The sequence below is a fragment of the Ceratotherium simum genome, chromosome 38 (assembly GCF_057802395.1).
Source record: "Ceratotherium simum simum isolate JZ-2026a chromosome 38, ASM5780239v1, whole genome shotgun sequence".
In the NCBI taxonomy this organism is placed as follows: domain Eukaryota; kingdom Metazoa; phylum Chordata; class Mammalia; order Perissodactyla; family Rhinocerotidae; genus Ceratotherium; species Ceratotherium simum.
The window spans coordinates 23,165,308-23,184,534 of record NC_141937.1 but is presented as its reverse complement, the minus strand read 5'-3'; the positions used below and the strand labels follow the sequence as shown (position 1 = coordinate 23,184,534).

Below are 19,227 nucleotides of genomic sequence, written 5' to 3'. Positions count from 1 at the left end.
AGAATCTTGCAAAGCGGCTTCAGGCCACCTTTCTGGCTAGATCGAGTCGCCCTTCCCACGTGGACAACCTCGCGGCTGCGGTCTGCGCGGAGAGCGCCCAGTCCCCACAGCAGCAGAGCGCTCCAGGAAAGCCTCCCGGCGCCGCATCCTGGGCTGAGCTCGGCCCCGGTGGCGGAACCTACAGGGTCCGGCACCGAGTCCCAGGAGTCAGCAGGCAGGCAGGCCCGTGGCGGCGATCACCAAAGGTCGAGCGAGCGCTGCCCCGTCCTCCTAAATGTCACCTATGGGAGGAGCGCCGCACCGAGAGAGCAGGGAGCTGGGCTGCTGCTCCTGCAACACAGGAGGTCAAGCCGCCCGACCTGGGCCTGTGTCCTCAATCCCAACACCACGGGCCTAGGATTCCGTGCAGGAATACAGAATTCTCAACCCAACAAGATTTGGCGGCACCGCCGGGAAGGGGCCACGTGGGGCCCAGCGGGAAGCCCCTCGCAGGACGCGCTGCGCACAGAGCGCTTTAGACCCGACTCCGCCACGTCGCTTCCGGGGTCCGTGGCCGGCGTGCGCGTCCCCGCCGAACGCAGCGTGTGCGCCTCCGCCTGGCTCAGCGTGCGCGTCCCCGCCGAACGCAGCGTGTGCGCCTCCGCCGGGCTCAGCGTGCGCGTCCCCGCCAGGTTCGCCGCGCCGCCGCCGCCGAGGCGCGACGGGGCGAGGCGAGGCCGGGCCGGTGGGCGGGGCGGCGCCGGGCGGGGCGGGGCGGCGCGGGGTGCGGCCTCCCGGGAGGAGGCCGAGGAGCTGAGGGAGGAGGAGGAGGAGGAGAAGGGAGAAGGCGGGGGACCGGCGGGCAGACGGGCGCGAGGAGGCGGACGGCGCGGGCGTGGGGCGCCGCGCGGCCGGGACAGCCAGGGCCTGGGCCGCGGCTCGCCGCGCCGGCCGGTGAGTGGGGCCCGCGGGAGCCGGAGGCCGGGGGGCGGCGGCGGCGGCGGGGCGGGCGGGCGGCCGTGGGGGCGGCGGGCCGGCCTGGGCGGAGGAACGCGGCCCCGCGGCGCCGGGGGGCGTCCGCGCCCGTGCTCCCCCGGCCCGCCGTGGAGGCCGGCGGTCCGCTAATGGCGACCCCGCGCCCCGGCCCCCGCGGCGCCCGGCGGGCGTGTCTGTGTTGGGAGGGGCGAGGCGGGGCTCGAACCCCGGCGACCCTGCGACCCTCGAGGCCCCGCTTTCCTGTTCCCCTTTAGAAACTTGGGTCGTTTGGGGACACACGGGTTCTAGTCCGGCCGGTGGCATCCTCGTCTGTCCCCCGGGATGAGTGGAGCGGGGAACTCTTCCATTCATGGCAGTCAGCGGACCTTCTCTTAGCCTCGGTCCTTGTTACAGGGAAGCTGCTTGATTTTATGGGTCTGAGCGCTGCCACCGTTTCCCAGTTATTTGTGTGCTGTCCCGTGGAAGTACCTTGCTTGGAAGGGGGACGTAGAGGGAATTCAAAGGAGTCTCCTTTGAGTATTTTTAAGGTCTGAGTCTGGGAGATTGGAGACAGGCAGGCAGAAGTGTGTTGTTTACCATGGTTCTTGTGCTGCGTTCCCCTTTCCTCGTCTCTTGTTTTTCTTTCTGAGCCGTGTGATCAGTCCCAGATAAAAAGATGCTTGGGAAGGAATTGACCTTTTATTCCATAATTACTTTGTGGACTCTGATCCAAGATGAAGTTTTTTTTTTTTTTATGGGCGTAGACTGACTTAAAACTCTTGCAAGACAAAACCCCAAACTTGCTAAATGTTAATTTCCACTGGCTACATTTCAGGATGGTGCTGTGTCCTGTAGAGACCTAGTGAATTATATGGAATTGTCCGTTTGCTCGTGTTTGTGAAGGTTTTCCAAAGCAGCCCACCACCAAAGGAAAAGAGGAGCATAACACGTACGTTTAGGATTTTTGGAAGGGTTCTGTTTTCCACTATGCAGTTTTCGCTGAATCACTGTTACTTATGCTAAGTCATGGTTTCTTACTACAGAAGTTTAATTGGGGATAACATGGTGTTTTGCTAACTTTTTAAATTCCTGATTTGTTTTTATCTGGTACTTTAATGCAGTGACATAGCTTTTTTTGTGATTCGGGAAGTGTTAGTGGGTGGAGCCTTGTGAGTGTTATCGGAGAATTGAAGTTTCCGATATAGGCAAACCTTTACGATTTCCACGTGTACTAGGTATTTAATTTCAATCCAGTATTTCTCCATGTTTAGCATTGGAGACTTAAAAAAAAAAACAACAACACAGTGTCCTAATAAAATCTACTACTTTGAGATAATGTATGTAGTTAGTACTCTAAGGTCACCAAAATAGGCACTGGTTAATATGTGTTCACTACTATTTGATACAGTGTTACTAAAATGTGACTTTTAATGGGATAAACCCTATGCTGTTTTGTATGGTTTTGGATAAATCTTGTAACTGAGTTTCTATGACTGCCTGTTTTCATTAAAAGGAGTTACTACATACTGTGGAATGACATTGCATTCGTAGAATACTTTGATGTTAAATTCTTCAATCAAAAGGCTAGTAAAATATTTATTTTCAAATTCAGTTTGATGAAATAGGTGAGATTGGTCTAGAGGTCTTATATTGCAGGTATCTATATAGTTAAATATAGATAAGATGCCTCAATTAAAACCCAGTCTGAAAATCTTTTGTAAAAAGGTTGTATTTTTTTTTTTGAGTAGGTAATGTTAGCATTAGATAGTTCCTCATATGATTGCTTTTAATAACCTTGAAAGTATAACCTGCTATAAAAATAATTATATATAAAGCTTTGTGTATGTAAATATGGCGGTTATGTAGAGTGAAGTACATCTGTTTCCTGAGGAATACATCTTTGTATTCTATTGGGCACACACATAATTATGACCAACCTTTGTCAATTTCTAGGTTGTTTTCACAGTAGAGTGATTGCCTCCAGGTCACAAAGCTGAGATTTCTTGGAAGCCCATTCCCCCGTGCCATGCTGCGCATTTTAATAAGCTGACTTCTACCCAAAGTGTCAACTCAGATAGGTTCTGGTCTGAGTAGTAAATATTTATTAATATATTTATTTCGATTTTGGATGTCTGTAATTTCATTTGGTTGTTTAGCAGAGGACACTGCAGTTAGTTAGAGCTTTCACTTTGGAATAAGCTACTCATGACCTTATTTAGACATGGAAGATATATTGATTGTATCATAACTGGAAGGGGTAAAAACTTGAAAAAGTTTTCCATATAATTAGGTTATTATTCTATAAATAAAAAGTCAGAACCAAAATTCAATAAAAGAATGTATACAATGTAACCCATTTAGCCATTTTGGACTCATTAGGAGGGCATGTGCTTTGAGTTGGTAGTTTAATGATAGTGGATTTTCACCGTCCCCACCCTCCCTTTTTTTTAAAACCATTGAAATAAGATTTCCAACTGAGGTTATCGATTTATTATGGTCTTTAAAGTGGAATGCACCTGATCAGCACAGCAGTCAGCAGGTGTTTGTATTTACTATGCAGTACTACCTCCGACTAGACAGGAAGGATGAGCCTTGCTCTGGAGGAGCTTATAGCTGATTGCTAAATTTGAAATTTCAGTTACAGACTTACTTGTGATAATGATTAACTAATAGAACAAGTCTGTCTAGCATTCCATTTCAGCCTTACATTGAGGCAACAATTTATGAAGTATTCTGTTTCATCTAGTACCATATTAATCATAATATTAAGCAGTAGGCTGATTCCCCTTCCTTTTTGAGCTTTTTCTTCGCCCAATACCTGCTCAGGCACCTGCACACGTGAACCTCAGCTTTTCTTTTTGAACCTGATGCCTCTTTATTCAGTACCCAGTAACCAGACTGCAGAGTTGATTAAAGAATTAAAATAGTAGAACAATTATACAGGTAAATGTTTCCTTCTGTGCCTTTTATTACAATTTTTTAAAAGATTTTAAAACAATGCAAGATTGAAATTAACTTCCTTTGATTTGCTTTTATGATGGACGGTTTATCCTTAGTCCATATATAATGCCTGGAACATAAGACCTAGGTGCTCAGTAAATATTAGAGCATTACTGACTTTTTATAGCTGGTACGATGCGGTAATTTTGACTCAACCTGATTATCTAATACATACTAGATCTGTAAGGTTGAATCTTTTTGTGAAGTATGTAGTCTTCCATGAAGTCAAGAATCTCATTTTATTTGGGGATTCATTGTTTTATAATTCTTTCCTTTATTCGTGTTTTTAAAACAAGTGAATCTCCAGTTGAGGCACAGTTTTGAATACAGGGAACACAAGAATGATTGAGGCAAAAGTCTGCCTCCTTCATGGAGCTTATAGTTTTCCTGTGGAGTTAGATGTTAAACAGGATAATGATTTACTTAGACTTGTGACTCGTGTTACCAAGGAAAAATGCAATTTGTAGTGAGCACATAGTGTATAATACGGGATACATACCTTGCCTTCGGGTATGTGGAAAAGTAACGTTTAAACTGAGACGGAAAGATTTGAGGCAGCAGTTGGGGAGGGAAAGAGGTGGGCATGCACGTACGTGTGTGTGTGTGTGTGTGTGTGTGTGTGTGTGTGTGTGTCTCTTGGAGGCTGAGGCAGACATTAACAACAGCCTGGGGCAGCAAGCTGTGTTGAATATTTTGGGTGACTTGATTTAGAATATTTTACAATCATGCTAATTTGCAATGTTTTATTTATTTATCTCGTTATAGATTGTAATGAATTTGGAAAAATAAAGAAATGGTTTATTGAGGGCAGTATCTTTATGTCTAGAAATAGCCTAAATGCAAGTCTTTATTTCATTGTATGGGCCAATGCCATGTCTTAAAACTATTTTTATGGATTGCTTGTCAGCCACAGAATATGAGTTGACCAAGAATTTCTGTTAGAGAAAATTGAAACTGTTTCAAAGCATTTAATCACTTACAAATATTTTCTAGTCTAATGAAACTTTTTCCAGTCACTCAACTTTAAGTGTAAATTACCAGAGATGTTATTTGGAATGTTAAGATTCTTTTTCAAAAGAGTTTTAAACCTCCTTAATATTAAGTTTTTTTTCTTTAATTAAGCTCATCTTGTACTTTACGCCTCAATTTTAGCAACATGTTTTCCACTGGGCCTGCTGTGTCGCTGTTCAACTGATAAATCAGGGATTGACGTTTTAAACCCGTTTCACAGGATTTATGAGCAATTGCGAAATGCTTTATGGAGGCGTATTTGATAATAGCAATCTTGATCAGACCTTGAAAATTTTAAATTCCGAAGCTGAAGATTCTGTCCCCAAAAGACTCTTTGGGTATTGTCCAGTTCATTTTCTTAACTCATTTCTTAATACATTTAGTTGTAAAATAGAAATAAACTGCTTTGTATAGCTGTTTTGAGAACTGTTAAATTTATATTGTTGTTGCATACATTTATACTGAGCATTATTATAGATGTAAATTATTTGTAAAATAATTTATTTTAAAACACTTATATTCAGAGCAAAGTAATATGCTATTATAATTAGAAAGGACAAAAAGACTTTCTTGACCACAGGGGTGATTAAGTGTTGGAGTAAACTACAAGGAAAGTTGTGTAATCTCCATTCCTCAAATAACATCTTAAAATTGGATCACCAGTTACTGAAGTGCTGCCTTATTTTCTTAAACTTTTATAAGTAAACATATTTGTTATTGTCCATGTGCATTGATCAGATATAGATTTAAATCCCAGCTCTGCCACTTACTAGGTAGATGGCCTTGGGTAAGTCACTTAGCCTTTCTGACCTGTTTCCTCTGGGTTGTTATGAGGATTAAGTGACATTAAGTTACCCGATATATGTAAAGAAGGATAAAATAGGCACATAGTTAAGTGTTCCCTTTTCCTTTGCTCTAAGTCTACTTCAATAAGGAGTAAATATTGTGGACTCATTCCTATGGATGCTTTTATTTTTATTTTTTTAAACATTTTTCTTATTCAGAGCAGAGTAGTATGGAAGAAGCTATATATTTTGAAGCCTGAGAGCCCTCTGCTTCTACCTTTCAAAGTTGTTGCTGTTTTGCATTTAACTCAGTTGTTTGTAGCAGTTGCTATTTTAAACACTTTTGAATTAAGTAATGTTTTTGAGATGTGTTCTGCCTGGTGTGGTCGTGTGATGTGGACGTAATGTAAAGTGTTCCTACAAGTTCTGAGGGCAGTGGTCACTGCTGTTGGCCCTCCTTGTATTTTTAGGTTTCTCTCTTAGTAACAGTCGGGCTTATAACCATCAGCATGTGAGTCTAGTTGTTGCAAAATAAGAAAGCTACAGCTGTTTGTATAACCTAATCACTCAGTGAAATTTGTCTTAATTTTTGTTGAAGTTTCTCTTTGAATATCTGCTTAATTGACAAATGTTTGTTATCATTAGTCTGTCGTTTCTTCTATTATGACTCTTTTAATGTTTATCTTTAATTTATAGGTTCTGTCCTTACCTATAAAATTTATGGGAATAAACATTCAAAAGTATTTAACTCATAATTTGTAATTTTTAAACATAATTTAAAAATACAGTTTTTTTGTTAAATGTGTGTTCTGTTTTTTTCCCCCTGGCATCGTTAAGCACCATAATATCAACCCAGAACTTTTCTACTTAATCAACGAAAGCTCTGTCAATAATAAGTAGACTTTTGTTATTCTAGTTTGAGGAAAATCTAGCCTGGACTAAGAGAAAAAGAAATAGCGTTTGGAGAGTAATTGGTTTACATTAGCCGCTTGGAACCGAGATAGAATTTATGGGAAAAAAAGTCAGAGAGCTAGCAATCTTTTATGCAGTGAAGTGAAGAAAATATGCTAAGAATTGACTTCTTATCCAGAAAATTATTATCTACTACAATGTAATTTAATTTGGGAAAAGTTGCATTGAGTTACCTGTGCCATATACAGGTAGAGAAATACCATAAGTAATTAACTGTAGGGATCTGAAATTTGGAAGAGGGATCTGGGCACGAGGTATGGATGAGTTTTCAGCATACAGGTGCTAATTGAAGTTTTCGAGGAATTGAGAACGCCAGGGAGAATGTATAGAATGAGCAAGAAATGACATGGATCCCTGAAGAGTGGTAATAGTTTTAGAAGAAAGGATTAAGGAATAACCAAGGGGTAGGGGGAAACCCAGGGAAATGTGACATCATGAAAACTAAGGAAAGATCATAGTTCAAAAAGGAGGGATTAATCAACATAATGATATAATGGCCAAGGAAGATGAGGTCTGGAAAGAATGCCCTTTGGATTTAGCATTGAGGATCTTAGTAGAGCGGTTTTAATGAGTGGTGGTAAAAATAAAGCCAGATTAGAGAGCTGAAGAGTATGGGAGGTTAGAAGCGTTTTTTTCCTTCCGAAAGCTTGACGGAATAGGAAAAAAGAAAAAAAGAATAGTAGCAAAAGGGGGATATTGTTTTATTATTTAGGCTTTTAAAGATGAAATAGTCTTTTAAGCTTTTCCAGCTAGTGGGAACAAGCCAATAAAGAAGTTGAAGATTACAGAAGAAAAACATTGAATAAGCTCAAGTAATTATAATTAAATCGACATATGCTAATACTTTCTCTTATTTTTGTATAAGACTTTTCTTGATAAAAGCAGGAAAGACCCAAGCCAGCCCTGATGGCCTAGTGGTTAAAGTTTGGCGTTCTCACAGCTTTGGCAGCCCGGGTTCGCTTCTTGGTCACGGAACTACATCACCTGTCTGTCAGTTGCCATGCTGTGGTGGTGATGGCTCACATAGAGGAACTAGAAGGACTTACAACTAGGATATACAACCATGCACTGGGGCTTTGGGGAGGGGGAACAAAAAGAGGAAGATTGGCAACAGATGTTAGCTCAAGGCGAATCTTTCCCTGAAAAAAAAAAAAATTAAAAAAAAAAAAGGCAGGGAAAAAAGATGTCTGTAATCCCATCATGTAATTTTATGGATACTATTTCTCTGCTTAAAATCGTTAGTGACTTCCAGTGAGTCTGCACTCCTTAGAGTAGCAGGTAGTACACTCTTCATGATTTGCCTTATTCCTGTCCAGCCTCATCTCTCACAGCTCTCTTGCATTTCACTTTGTGATCCACCGTTATTTGGAAACTTGAGGTTCCCTGAACATATTTTGCCAATTCTTGCTTTTCTGCATTTGCATATGCTGTTACTTCAGTATTGAATGCCTCCCTTCCTTTCCAACCCCTACCTTCCTATGCTTAAGGCTTCTCATCTTTCAAGACTACTGTGAGTTCTTCTCTAGCCCCTACTCATACTGATCGTTATCTTCTCTGTGTTGCCCTGTTACTTCTGTTATATTGATAACATAATAGTGTGACATGGTTTTTACTGTAGTCTCTGACCTCCTGCTGTAGCTCCTTGAGAGGGGGCACCATGTCTTACTAATCTTTATATTGCCACACCAGACACAGTGTGTGATACATAGTAGCTAATAAGTAGATATTTAATGAACGAATGGAAACTGTGGCCCTCAGAAGTAAATGATTTGCCCACAGCCACAGAACTGGAGCTAGAACTTATATTTTCTGGGTGAATTCTCTATATGTTTTAATTAAGGCTTACTCTGTTGATTTGTTGTAGAATTTATTAAGGCATATGTAGAAGGAGAGATCAATAGATGAAATCTTAAATGAATTCGTATATTTAGAGGGAATAAAAAGAAAACTAATAAAGTTTTAGTTTAGTATATTCATGAAATTCAGATTATTCTCTTTTAGGAATGTGATTATATCTCTGTAATGTGGGGTACATCAGAATCAGTGTTAGTGGTTAACTTCGCATGCTCCACTTCAGTGGCCTGGGGTTCTCAGGTTCGGATCCTGGGCGCGGACCTACACACCGTGGCTCATCAAACCATGCTGTGGCGGCGTCCCACATACAAAATAGAGGAAGATTGGCACAGAAGGTCGATGTTAGCTCAGCGACAATCTTCTTCAAGCAAAAAGAGGAGGATTGCCAGCAGACGTTAGCTCGCAGCCAATCTTCCTCACCAAAAAAAAAAAAAAAAAATATCAGTTTAGTTGAAATTAGAAAGGTAAAAGCTGGTGCCGGCCCCGTGGCCTAGTGGTTAGGTTTGGCATGCTCTGCTTCTGTGGCCCAGGTTCGGTTCCCGGGCACAGACCTACACCACTGGTTGGTGGCCATGCTGTGGCGGTGACCCACATGCAAAATAGAGGAAGACTGGCATGGATATTAGCTCAGGGTGTGAATCTTCCTCAGCAAAAAGAAGATTGGCAACAGATGTTAGCTCAGGGTGAATCTTCCTCAGCAAAAAAAAAAGGTAAAAGCTAACGCATTCTCTGAAATCTAAAAGTTAAATATGCATTAACTTGTTTTTGCCATTAATTTATATACTACACAATATGCTAGAATTTAAGTATTATGTTTTGAAACATTGAGCCTTTTAGGCATATTGTTATATGGTATATAAAAGTGAACTTTTGAATTGTTACTTGAAGTGCTTAAGTTGTTTCAAGATGGATTGATTATATGTAAAATAAACTTGTTATAAATATGTTTTTAAACAGTTTTTAAAAATCCACCACCTTTTGCGTAACTTCTTATCTTTTTTCCATCTCAACAACTAGAGCTGGACTGGCCATTATGGAGGAGGAGCTGCAGCATTCGCACTGTGTGAACTGTGTCAGTCGACGGTGTATGACCAGACCAGAGCCTGGGGTTTCCTGTGACTTGATTGGTTGTCCATTGGTTTGTGGAGCAGTTTTCCATTCTTGTAAAGCTGATGAACACCGACTTTTATGTCCTTTTGAACGAGTGCCTTGTTTAAATAGTGACTTTGGATGTCCATTTACAATGGCTCGAAATAAAGTTGCTGAACATCTAGAGACGTGTCCTGCAAGTGTGGTGTGCTGTACGATGGAGTGGAACCGATGGCCAGTTAGTTACGCAGACCGGAAATCGTATGAAAATCTAAGCAGAGATGTTGATGAAGTGGCACAATTAGATATGGCCTTGGCCCTTCAAGACCAAAGGATGCTCTTAGAATCTCTCAAAGTAGCCACCATGATGTCAAAAGCGACTGATAAAGTATCAGAACCTAGAGAACAAATCTCAGTTAAATCAAGTGTCCCAGAAATACCACATGCTAATGGTTTGGTGTCTGTTGATGAAGAATCTTATGGTGCACTTTATCAAGCTACTGTAGAAACAACCAGAAGTTTGGCTGCTGCTTTAGATATCCTGAATACTGCCACAAGAGACATTGGCATGTTAAGTTCGAGTCTTCGTGCTTCCCCAAATGAAATGAATGAAGAGCAAAATGCCGGAGAAAGCTTACAGAATAGAACCTTGAAAGACCAGGACCATCTTTATGAGGATGAGATGGGAGCAGTAGGTGGAATTGACCATAACGACACAAGTCAGAATGCCCAGTCTGAACAAAATGGTTCAAGTGATTTATTATGTGACTTGAATACTAGTTCTTATGGTACTTCTGCTCTTTGTAATGGCTTTCCTTTGGAAGATATATGTACACAGGTCATAGACCAGAATCAGAATTTACGTGGTGATTCAGAACAAAGTAACTTAACAAATGGAGAATGTGTAGCATCAGATGGCACTTCAAAACCTTCCAGTTCACTTTCAGTAGCAGCACAACTTAGGGAAGTAATACCATCTAATGCTTTGCCAAATGGCACAGATGATGAGGATGAAGGAGAATTGTGTTGGAGAAAAGTAGACTTGGAGGACTTACGGAATGTGGATGTATTATCTTTCAGTCATCCTCCTCCATTCAAATTTCTTTCTAATTCATGTTGGTCTAAACCAAAGGAAGATAAAGCAGTAGATACGTCAGATTTGGAAGTTGCAGAAGATCCAATGGGCCTCCAAGGAATAGATCTAATCACAGCAGCATTACTGTTTTGTCTAGGAGATTCTCCAGGAGGGAGGGGTATATCTGATAGTCGCATGGTTGATGTCTGTCACGTGGACTTTGGGACTCAGACGTTTTCACTTCCGTCTGCAATCTTAGCTACAAATACAATGGTTGGGGAAATAGCTTCAGCTTCAGCTTGTGATCATGCCAACCCCCAGCTTTCAAATCCCAGTCCTTTTCAGACACTTGGGCTGGATTTAGTATTGGAATGTGTCGCTAGGTACCAACCGAAGCAGCGTTCAATGTTTACATTTGTTTGTGGACAATTATTTAGAAGAAAAGAATTTTCTTCACATTTTAAGAACGTGCATGGTGACATTCATGCTGGACTTAATGGCTGGATGGAGCAGAGGTGTCCTTTAGCATATTATGGTTGTACCTATTCTCAGCGTAGATTTTGTCCGTCAACACAAGGAGCAAAGGTTATACATGACCGCCACTTGAGGTCATTTGGAGTTCAGCCATGTGTGTCTACAGTATTAGTAGAGCCTGCTAGAAACTGTGTGTTGGGATTACATAGTGACCATCTAAGTAGTCTTCCTTTTGAGCTCCTACAACATATTGCAGGCTTTCTCGATGGCTTCAGTTTATGCCAGCTCTCATGTGTATCCAGGTTAATGAGGGATGTATGTGGCAGTCTGCTTCAGTCTCGTGGAATGGTCATACTGCAGTGGGGGAAAAGGAAGTACCCAGAAGGAAATTCATCATGGCAGATTAAAGAAAAGGTTAGTTGAATCTTAACCATATCAACTCCTTATTTGATGTATAATAGGCACTTAATAATGTTGCTGAATTAATAAAATTAATATCTTGTTGAAAAATTGACCGTCCTTAAAACATTAACTCAAATGGTGACAAACTTTTAAAAATAGTGATAATTAATGAAAAACTAGGATAGTTAGAATTGTTTGTCATAGATCCATGTTCACTGCAGACATCCTAGGACTGGGTTCTTATTTAATATGGCAGAGGCCACATCTGTTTCTTCAGTTGAGCAGTTCCATCTCCATTCAGTTCTTCTGTAAAAACTCCCTTTGTTTGAGTCCACGTCAGCCACCTAATTTGGGCTCCATCTGAAACATTTTCACCATAGGACAAGGGAGGAAACAAGGAGAAGGTTTTTTACTGCTTACAATTGGCAGTTTCTCTCCATTTTTAGCAATTTCTTTCTTAGAACTTGGTTGTTTCAGGTAGAACTGAAATAGGGAGAGATGAGGAGAAGTTGTAACTACTGCACTAGTCAGTGACCAGTGGAGCGTTTGGGGGATAGAGAACGTCAGTGATGGGTGTAGAAATGCCCTAGGCTGCAGTGAGGGAAGAGCAGGGCAGCAGGATTTAATATTGTTGGTGGGGACTCTGGGTTTAGTCCAGTACAGGGGAGGGTTGGAAGCTGAGCTGGAGATTTAGGCAGATCTGGGAACAAATCCTGGCCCCACCATTTCTCTTGTGATACCCACTTTTGCCCAGCTTGTTTTTGAGCCATTATCCAATAGAAACTAGAACGCATTACAGATATCTTTGATTGAAGATGTTTTTCATTTTAAAATATTTATATTATGAAACTTTGCATTTTATAAAGTGGAAAAAAATTTGATACAGGTTACATTGGTTGGATAAGATTCAAATTTCTGGCTACTTGTTCTTACCACCCTTAGGTTTTCTCTCTTTTACTCGTTGCTCCAGTTTTTTAGAATTCTACATCTACTGTGTTCTCCTGAGGCTTTACCCAATAAATGAACACACTGATTGTTTTATGATTTTTTTTCCAAAGGGGAATCCCAGTGGCAGAAACTTTGGTTCTTGCTGCATGTATGTGTGTATTGTTGTTTTCCAGATGATTTGGTATCTCTCCCATTTGGGATGGGACTCTCTGAGCATGGCTTTGTCCTTGCTCAGAGTATTGACCTGTGAGGTGAAATATTTTCTGGGGATTCTCCTCCTGCAGAAAATCTCATCTACTCTTGGATTTTAAGTTGCCATCATTCATACAGATTACTCACACAGCTATAGCCTGGCCATTTTCTCCTCTGGACTCCAGGCCATTATACACAAGCATCTACTGGGCATCTCCACTTGATTTTCCCACAGCTTCATGAGGCTTGACATGTCCAGCCTCCTCCACTTCTCTACCCTCTTAATCTCAGAAAGGGGCATTATCATCTATCAAATTACCTAAACTAGGAAGTTGGGGTTAGGGTTGACCCCTTTGTCCCCCTTTATTTCCGTATCCAGAGAATCACAAAGTCCTACTGAGTCTCCCTTCTTCATACCTCTCAGGTTTGCTTTGCTGTGTCTGCTGCCATTTCCCTAGCTCAGTCCCAACTTCCCTTCTCTTCTGGATTACTACCATAGCCGCCTCCTTAACTGAGTTTCTATTTCCAATTGGGTCCCTCTCCGCATGTTCTCTGTGTACGAGCTAGTGATAAATATTTTCTTAAATACAGTTCTTACACTGCAGTGCTTAAAAACTTTTTAAATGTTTGTGAATTGCCCTGGGATAGAGACAGACTTGTTAATGAACATTCAAGGCCTTTTATGATCTTGTCCTGACTCACGCCTCAGTTTCCTCCTGTCACTTTATATTCTAGCCACACTGATTTACTCACAGTTGCCTGATGTTTTCTTTCTTGCCTTAAGGCCTTTTAGTGTGCTGTCCCTAATACCTATGTTTGAGCATTTGGAATATGCTAGACAGTGTGCTAATAAGCATTTTACTTTTGTTAACTTATTTAATGTACTGTCCCTATTTTATGGATGAAGAAACTGAGGTTACAGAGATTAAGTAACTTGTCCAACTAGTTGATGGATCAAACCTAGGGCGCCATCTCTGGAGCTTGCGATCTTCATCTCCTTGCTAGATCCTACTTACTCTTCAGACCTACTTCCTCAAGAAAGCTTTCTGGAACCCCACCCTGAAGCCTTCAGGGAGGTACACTACTCTGTATTGGTGTGGTACCCCATTATATACCCCTACTCTCTAGACCCCTGCTAAAGCACTCACCATGCTGTTGTGAAATTCTCTGATGAATTGTCAGTTTCTTTCATTAGACTGTAGTAAGTTCTTGGAGAGGTGAGACTCTGGGAACCAAAATATATACTTTCTAGCCCAGCACCTGCCGTATAGCAGGCCCTAACTATGTACCTAATAGATACTTTTGATTGAAAAATTGGCCCATTACTAAGAAACCTTGTTACCAGGAGGTGGGAGCCATTCATTTAGTTTGTTTCACTAGACTCTTAATTGTGTGGAAGTAGGGCAGCTGTCTGCCACCATTGACTCTTTCAGCTAAGTCGTTCTGCTGAAGCTTAACAAAAACTCCCAATTTTTCTTGTAGTTTCGTGAGTCTGGGGAATTGTAAGGGAGGCTAGTGACATCTATAATGTCTGTTGGTAGCTCCTGTCTAGGCCTTCACTGGCTTTTGAAGTGACTCTATGCAGGGAAATTGATATAACCCTCAGGAGTACAGCAAGTAAGTACCATTTGTGCTGTGAACAGTGGTGAGTTCTATTGCCAGCTGAAAAATCGTTGTGTTCCCACAAATTTGAAGGCATCTGGCTGCCCTGGAAGGCATTACCATCCTTTGCTGAGAAGCTCTAATGAGTGCTGCCCTCAAATCCACTGCTGCTTTCTAGAGTGTCTGCTGTTTACCATGTATTCGTTCTCTGACCAGACCTTTGCCTGTTGATGAGCTTAGCTGGGGTGCCAAGGCCTGTCCTGTCCCCTGCTTGCTTGTTACCTAAGTCTGTGCTGCTCCATTCAGGCTTGTTACCTGTGTTCAGTAGGTTCGTATTTTGAGTTGTAAAGATGGGGGAGGCCACAGCAGTCGTTGCTGGACTAATAAGACAACGGTGCTTCAGGGCTTTGGATTGCTGAGTGGGCAAAAGGGGAAGTAGTCCATATTTTTACCAGCAGACACATGAACAGGAATGGCAAGTGAATATTTTGTCTAGAAATGGGTTTTACAATGTTATGGAGTAAAGTAAGATTTATTTACAAAAGCTCTTTTTATATAAATATTCAGAAACATTTTGAACAAATTGATGCAGCCGTATTGTTGAATATTACTAAGGACCTTGAGTAGTTAAAATTGTGGATGGATAGGTACCTTGGCACAATATTATAGTGTATTTTTTAGTATGCTTCATAGCATACTATACTGTATTAATACACTATATTACATAGTGTCATAGGAATGGGAGAAAACTTAGAGAAAAGATAACACTTGTACTGTCAATGTCTCCAGACTATGGATAGTTGCATATGGCCAATTGGATGGGATGAAAGAAGAGTGTATATACTATGTGTTATTTTAGGAAGTAGCTTTGAATTCATGAGGTTATGAGTTTCAAAAAATTGCCTAATAAGCCAGGTTGGATGTGATTTTTAATGTTGGGTTTTTTCTATTTTCGGTTATTACATTTATTGAAGTCATAATGTCATAGAAGTGATTTATCTTATAAATATTTGATGAACAGATTTGTATCCAAATGGATTTACTACTTTTCAATTTTGTAGCTAACTGCTTGAAACTTTACACGTGTTGGATGTTTCTCCAACACTAGGAACGTGTGCAGTTAGAGCAAGAAGTGTGCTTTGATTCTTATAAATTGACTTGTTTAAATCTGAAGTAGAATTTTCTTTTAGGTGTGGCGATTCAGTACTGCATTTTGTTCTGTTAATGAATGGAAATTTGCTGACATCCTAAGCATGGCTGACCACTTGAAGAAATGCAGTTACAACATTGTAGAGAAACGGGAGGAAGCAGTCCCATTGCCGTGTATGTGTGTGACACGAGAACTCACTAAAGAAGGACGTTCACTTCGCTCAGTTTTAAAACCTGTACTTTAAAAACTGTAACTCCACTTGCACATACATGTGAGCACCTAGTACAATTTCTTTGTAATATGTGACACTTTATTAATGTATTAAAGTTACAACTAGCTAAATTTATTGTCACTTTGTATATAATGTTTTGAAGTGACATATATTTTTATAAAGTACTGTTTAGTTGGGAAAAAGTTGCCTTAATGTTTGAAATGTGTGAAATTTTTGGAACTTGCTGGACAGGGTGATTTAATTTTTAGCAACATAATTTTCAGAATTAGTATTTTTAATGGTGTGCATATTTTGGTTCTTAAATTTTTTGCTGCTTAAACTAACAAGATCCTGACCAAGCAATTTATTCCTCATGTTTTCTGTGGGTTGCAACCCATGCTCAAAAAGCAAAACTTTGATTCAAACTTTTGCGGCATAGGTTTTTCAGATAAAAACATTCAATTGCTTAAATACTGCCATAAGATCATTATAAAGTTTTTATTTTCTAGTGCCCCCCTTATACAATTGGTACATGGATGATCTCTAAGACAGTCGGCCCTTGGTATCCATGGGTTCTGCATCCGCAGATTCAACTGGCCGCGGATGGAAAGGCCTGTGATGGTTGCATCTATACTGAACATGTAGACTTTTTTTCTTGTCATTATTCCTTAAACAATGCAGTATAACAACTACTGACATAGCATTTACATTGTATTAGGTATTATAAGTAATTTAGAGATGATTTAAAATTTACAGGAGGATGTGTGTAGGTTATATGCAAATAGTGCCCCATTTTATATAAGGGACTTGAGCACCCATGGATTTTGGTGTCTGCAGAGGTCTAGAACAATCCCTCATGGATACCGAGGGACAACTGTATATGCTTACATGATATTTAAAATCATGACTAATGTTTGGTAATGCCATTTATCATGTTTTAAAAATAATCCACAAAAATCTTTTCACCTTAGGTATTTACAGCTATCTACAGAGGGTGACCATATGCAACTTTCTTTTTTGTTAGATGCCACATCCAAAGACTCAGCAATGTGTTAGATGACAGGTTACAGCAAAAGCAAACAAAATGCCTGTGAATTTATTTTAATTTGAAACTTCATGGTATTATATGTTTGCTAGGTATTTGCTATTTGGAGAGAAGAAAATATACCTCATTTTAAATTTGAATTAGGCGTATTATATGAATAAATTTCAAATATTCAGAATACAAAGGGCTTAACTTTTTTTCGTATGCATTTAAAATTTTTGCCTTTTGATGTTCATAAAAATCACAACTATGTTGTCTTAAGACATTTAAAAATGTGAAATTTGGTATCTTTGTAAGATGACAATCGTGAAATGTGGAAACCTGTCTTGGATGACAATCTCTTTACAACATTTCCAGGTTAATTTCTCATTGACTTCTCTACTAAAAAAGTGAGAATTGCATCTTTGTGTAAAGATCAAGGTATGACAGAGAAATACTCAAAGACATATTCTTGAAGTGTTTCATTATAGTTTTCAAATCGATTTATATTATTATTAACCTGATGTGGGCAGTGTAAAAAAATGAATATATCAGTATTTAGAAACAAATTGCAAAGATGGGGACATGTATTTAAATAATTTAAGTAACTTCTGGCATTTGGTAGTCTGAAATGGTGACAATTACCTTATAAAAGATCAAAACCCTGTTGTGTCCTCTCTTCCTACATTTGTCCCTGACAGTGCTCTATTGTTATTAGCTTCTTGATTCCCATATATGGCAATCAGGCTGGGCAGAGGCGTTCCTTGGGCATTAGAAAAGAATTCTGAATTGCTTAAGACTTGTTTTGGTTGGATCACGTCCTTATTACAGTTGAAAAATGTAGCACTAAAGACTAATCAGTTGTTTTGCCTCACCTGTCATTATAATGGTAGAATACTTATTTCCCAGTGCTTAAACTTGCTTTTTCAACTGTGAGATTGAATTACATAAACAGTTCTCCATTTCTGAAAAAGTCAGAAATAAGATATCAAATCCTGTAAAATATAACTTTGCCTTGTAAAGTTTTGCTGAAGAATGTGTCTGGTTAGGATAGCACAAACATTAACTTTTTGTTTTATGGTTGTGCTTTTTAAAATCCTTGGTGTTTAAGTTTAGACTTCTTGTTTCCACTCTGGATCATGAGATATTTAACATTTTTCCACCTTCTATTTCTTTTACATATCTTTGGCTGTTTTCTTTTTTGTTTGTTATGCCACCATACCATTTCGTTAAAATGTTTTCTTTGTGCAACATTTGTTCAAACTCTAATAAAATTAATATTTTCCCTTTATATGGCTCAGTAACTTAAAAAGAAAAACTTTCACTTAAATAAAATTTTAATACATGTTTGACAAATTCCAAACCATCATATTGTTTCTATAGTGTGGATATTCTGCATGTTCTAGGATTTGCTTGTTGATTTTCATTGCTCGCCCATGTCTCACTGCTGAGCATTAAATTTTTTTTAATGTGGAAAACTCATTAGTTAGCTTTTTGTGCCCCTTCAGTATCTTCTTGAAAGTATTCCCACCTAGGGGTATTGAAAGGCCGAAGGGTTTCAGGCAATATTATTTTTCTAAAACTTGTAATGGGAACAATCTATCTAGCCTTTAAGCATGAAAAGGTTTCTATGTCAGCCAAGTAAATTGTTATTTGAGAAATCTTTGTTGATTCCTTAGTCTTTGCTAACCAGCAAGGTAAAGGGCAAGTATCAGGATGGAGGGAAATATCTGGTTCACTTTTATCCTCTGCCTTCTTCCCTAGAACTGCCTGTTAGCTTGATCTCTCTCTCTCTCTTTCTCTGTAATTGGCTTTTGAGACTCACAGATCACTTACAGTAGCAGTTACCAAAGTATGGTCCCTGGACCAGTAGCATCTGTATCACCTGGGAATTTGAAATGCAAATTCTTGGGCCTCTCTGTAGACTTAATGAATTAGAAACTCTGGGAAACATCAGTCTGCTTTAACAAAGGTCTCCAGGTGATTCTGATGCACAGTAAAGTATGAGAATTTAGAGGCAAGCCTGGGATATGCCAGCTATTCTCATGAACGATGTATTATTGGAGTAGGTATATGTGTGTATGTACATACATGTGTAATCCAAAATTGAGTAATGGTAATTTATTAATATTAGTTAATAGTTAAATGACATATGTTATCTCAATCTTAGAGCCATATGACAAAATCCATTGGGTACCATGGTTGGACATTTTTTTAAAAACTAGTATTTACTGATATTTTAAATGTACTGTTATTACTCGTATTTCACTAGTGTTTCATCTGTTCAAGGTAAATTGCAGTGCAACTTAGAGTTTTTAGCACTAACATTTAGCCTAGTCATTATGCATTCTCACTCTTGGTTAGTAGTTGCAGAGTCATGTGAACATTTTAGATTTCTAGGATAAGTGAAGAGAGTAGAAGTAGACAAATACTGGATTAAATCCTACAAAAATATTTGTAGGAATCCTTTCAACCGTATCACTA

At 39.8% G+C, this 19,227-nt stretch overlaps 1 protein-coding gene across 3 annotated transcripts; it reads left to right on the top strand.

Moving 5' to 3' along the window:
* Positions 1-836: 836 nt before the first annotated feature.
* Positions 837-18,034, top strand: FBXO30 (F-box protein 30). 3 transcript variants are annotated; one of them, XM_087425193.1, is made up of 4 exons: positions 847-933; positions 1,790-1,903; positions 9,594-11,628; positions 15,549-18,034. In XM_087425193.1, the coding sequence occupies exons 3-4, from the start codon at positions 9,610-9,612 to the stop codon at positions 15,750-15,752; spliced, it is 2,223 nt and encodes a 740-aa protein (XP_087281319.1). In that variant the 5' UTR covers positions 847-933; positions 1,790-1,903; positions 9,594-9,609; the 3' UTR covers positions 15,753-18,034. The 3 variants fall into 3 exon arrangements, with proteins under 3 accessions (XP_087281318.1, XP_087281319.1, XP_087281317.1); XM_087425192.1 differs by lacking the exon at positions 1,790-1,903 and having other exon boundaries at positions 837-933; XM_087425191.1 differs by lacking the exons at positions 847-933; positions 1,790-1,903 and adding an exon at positions 5,041-5,303.
* Positions 18,035-19,227: the final 1,193 nt, after the last annotated feature.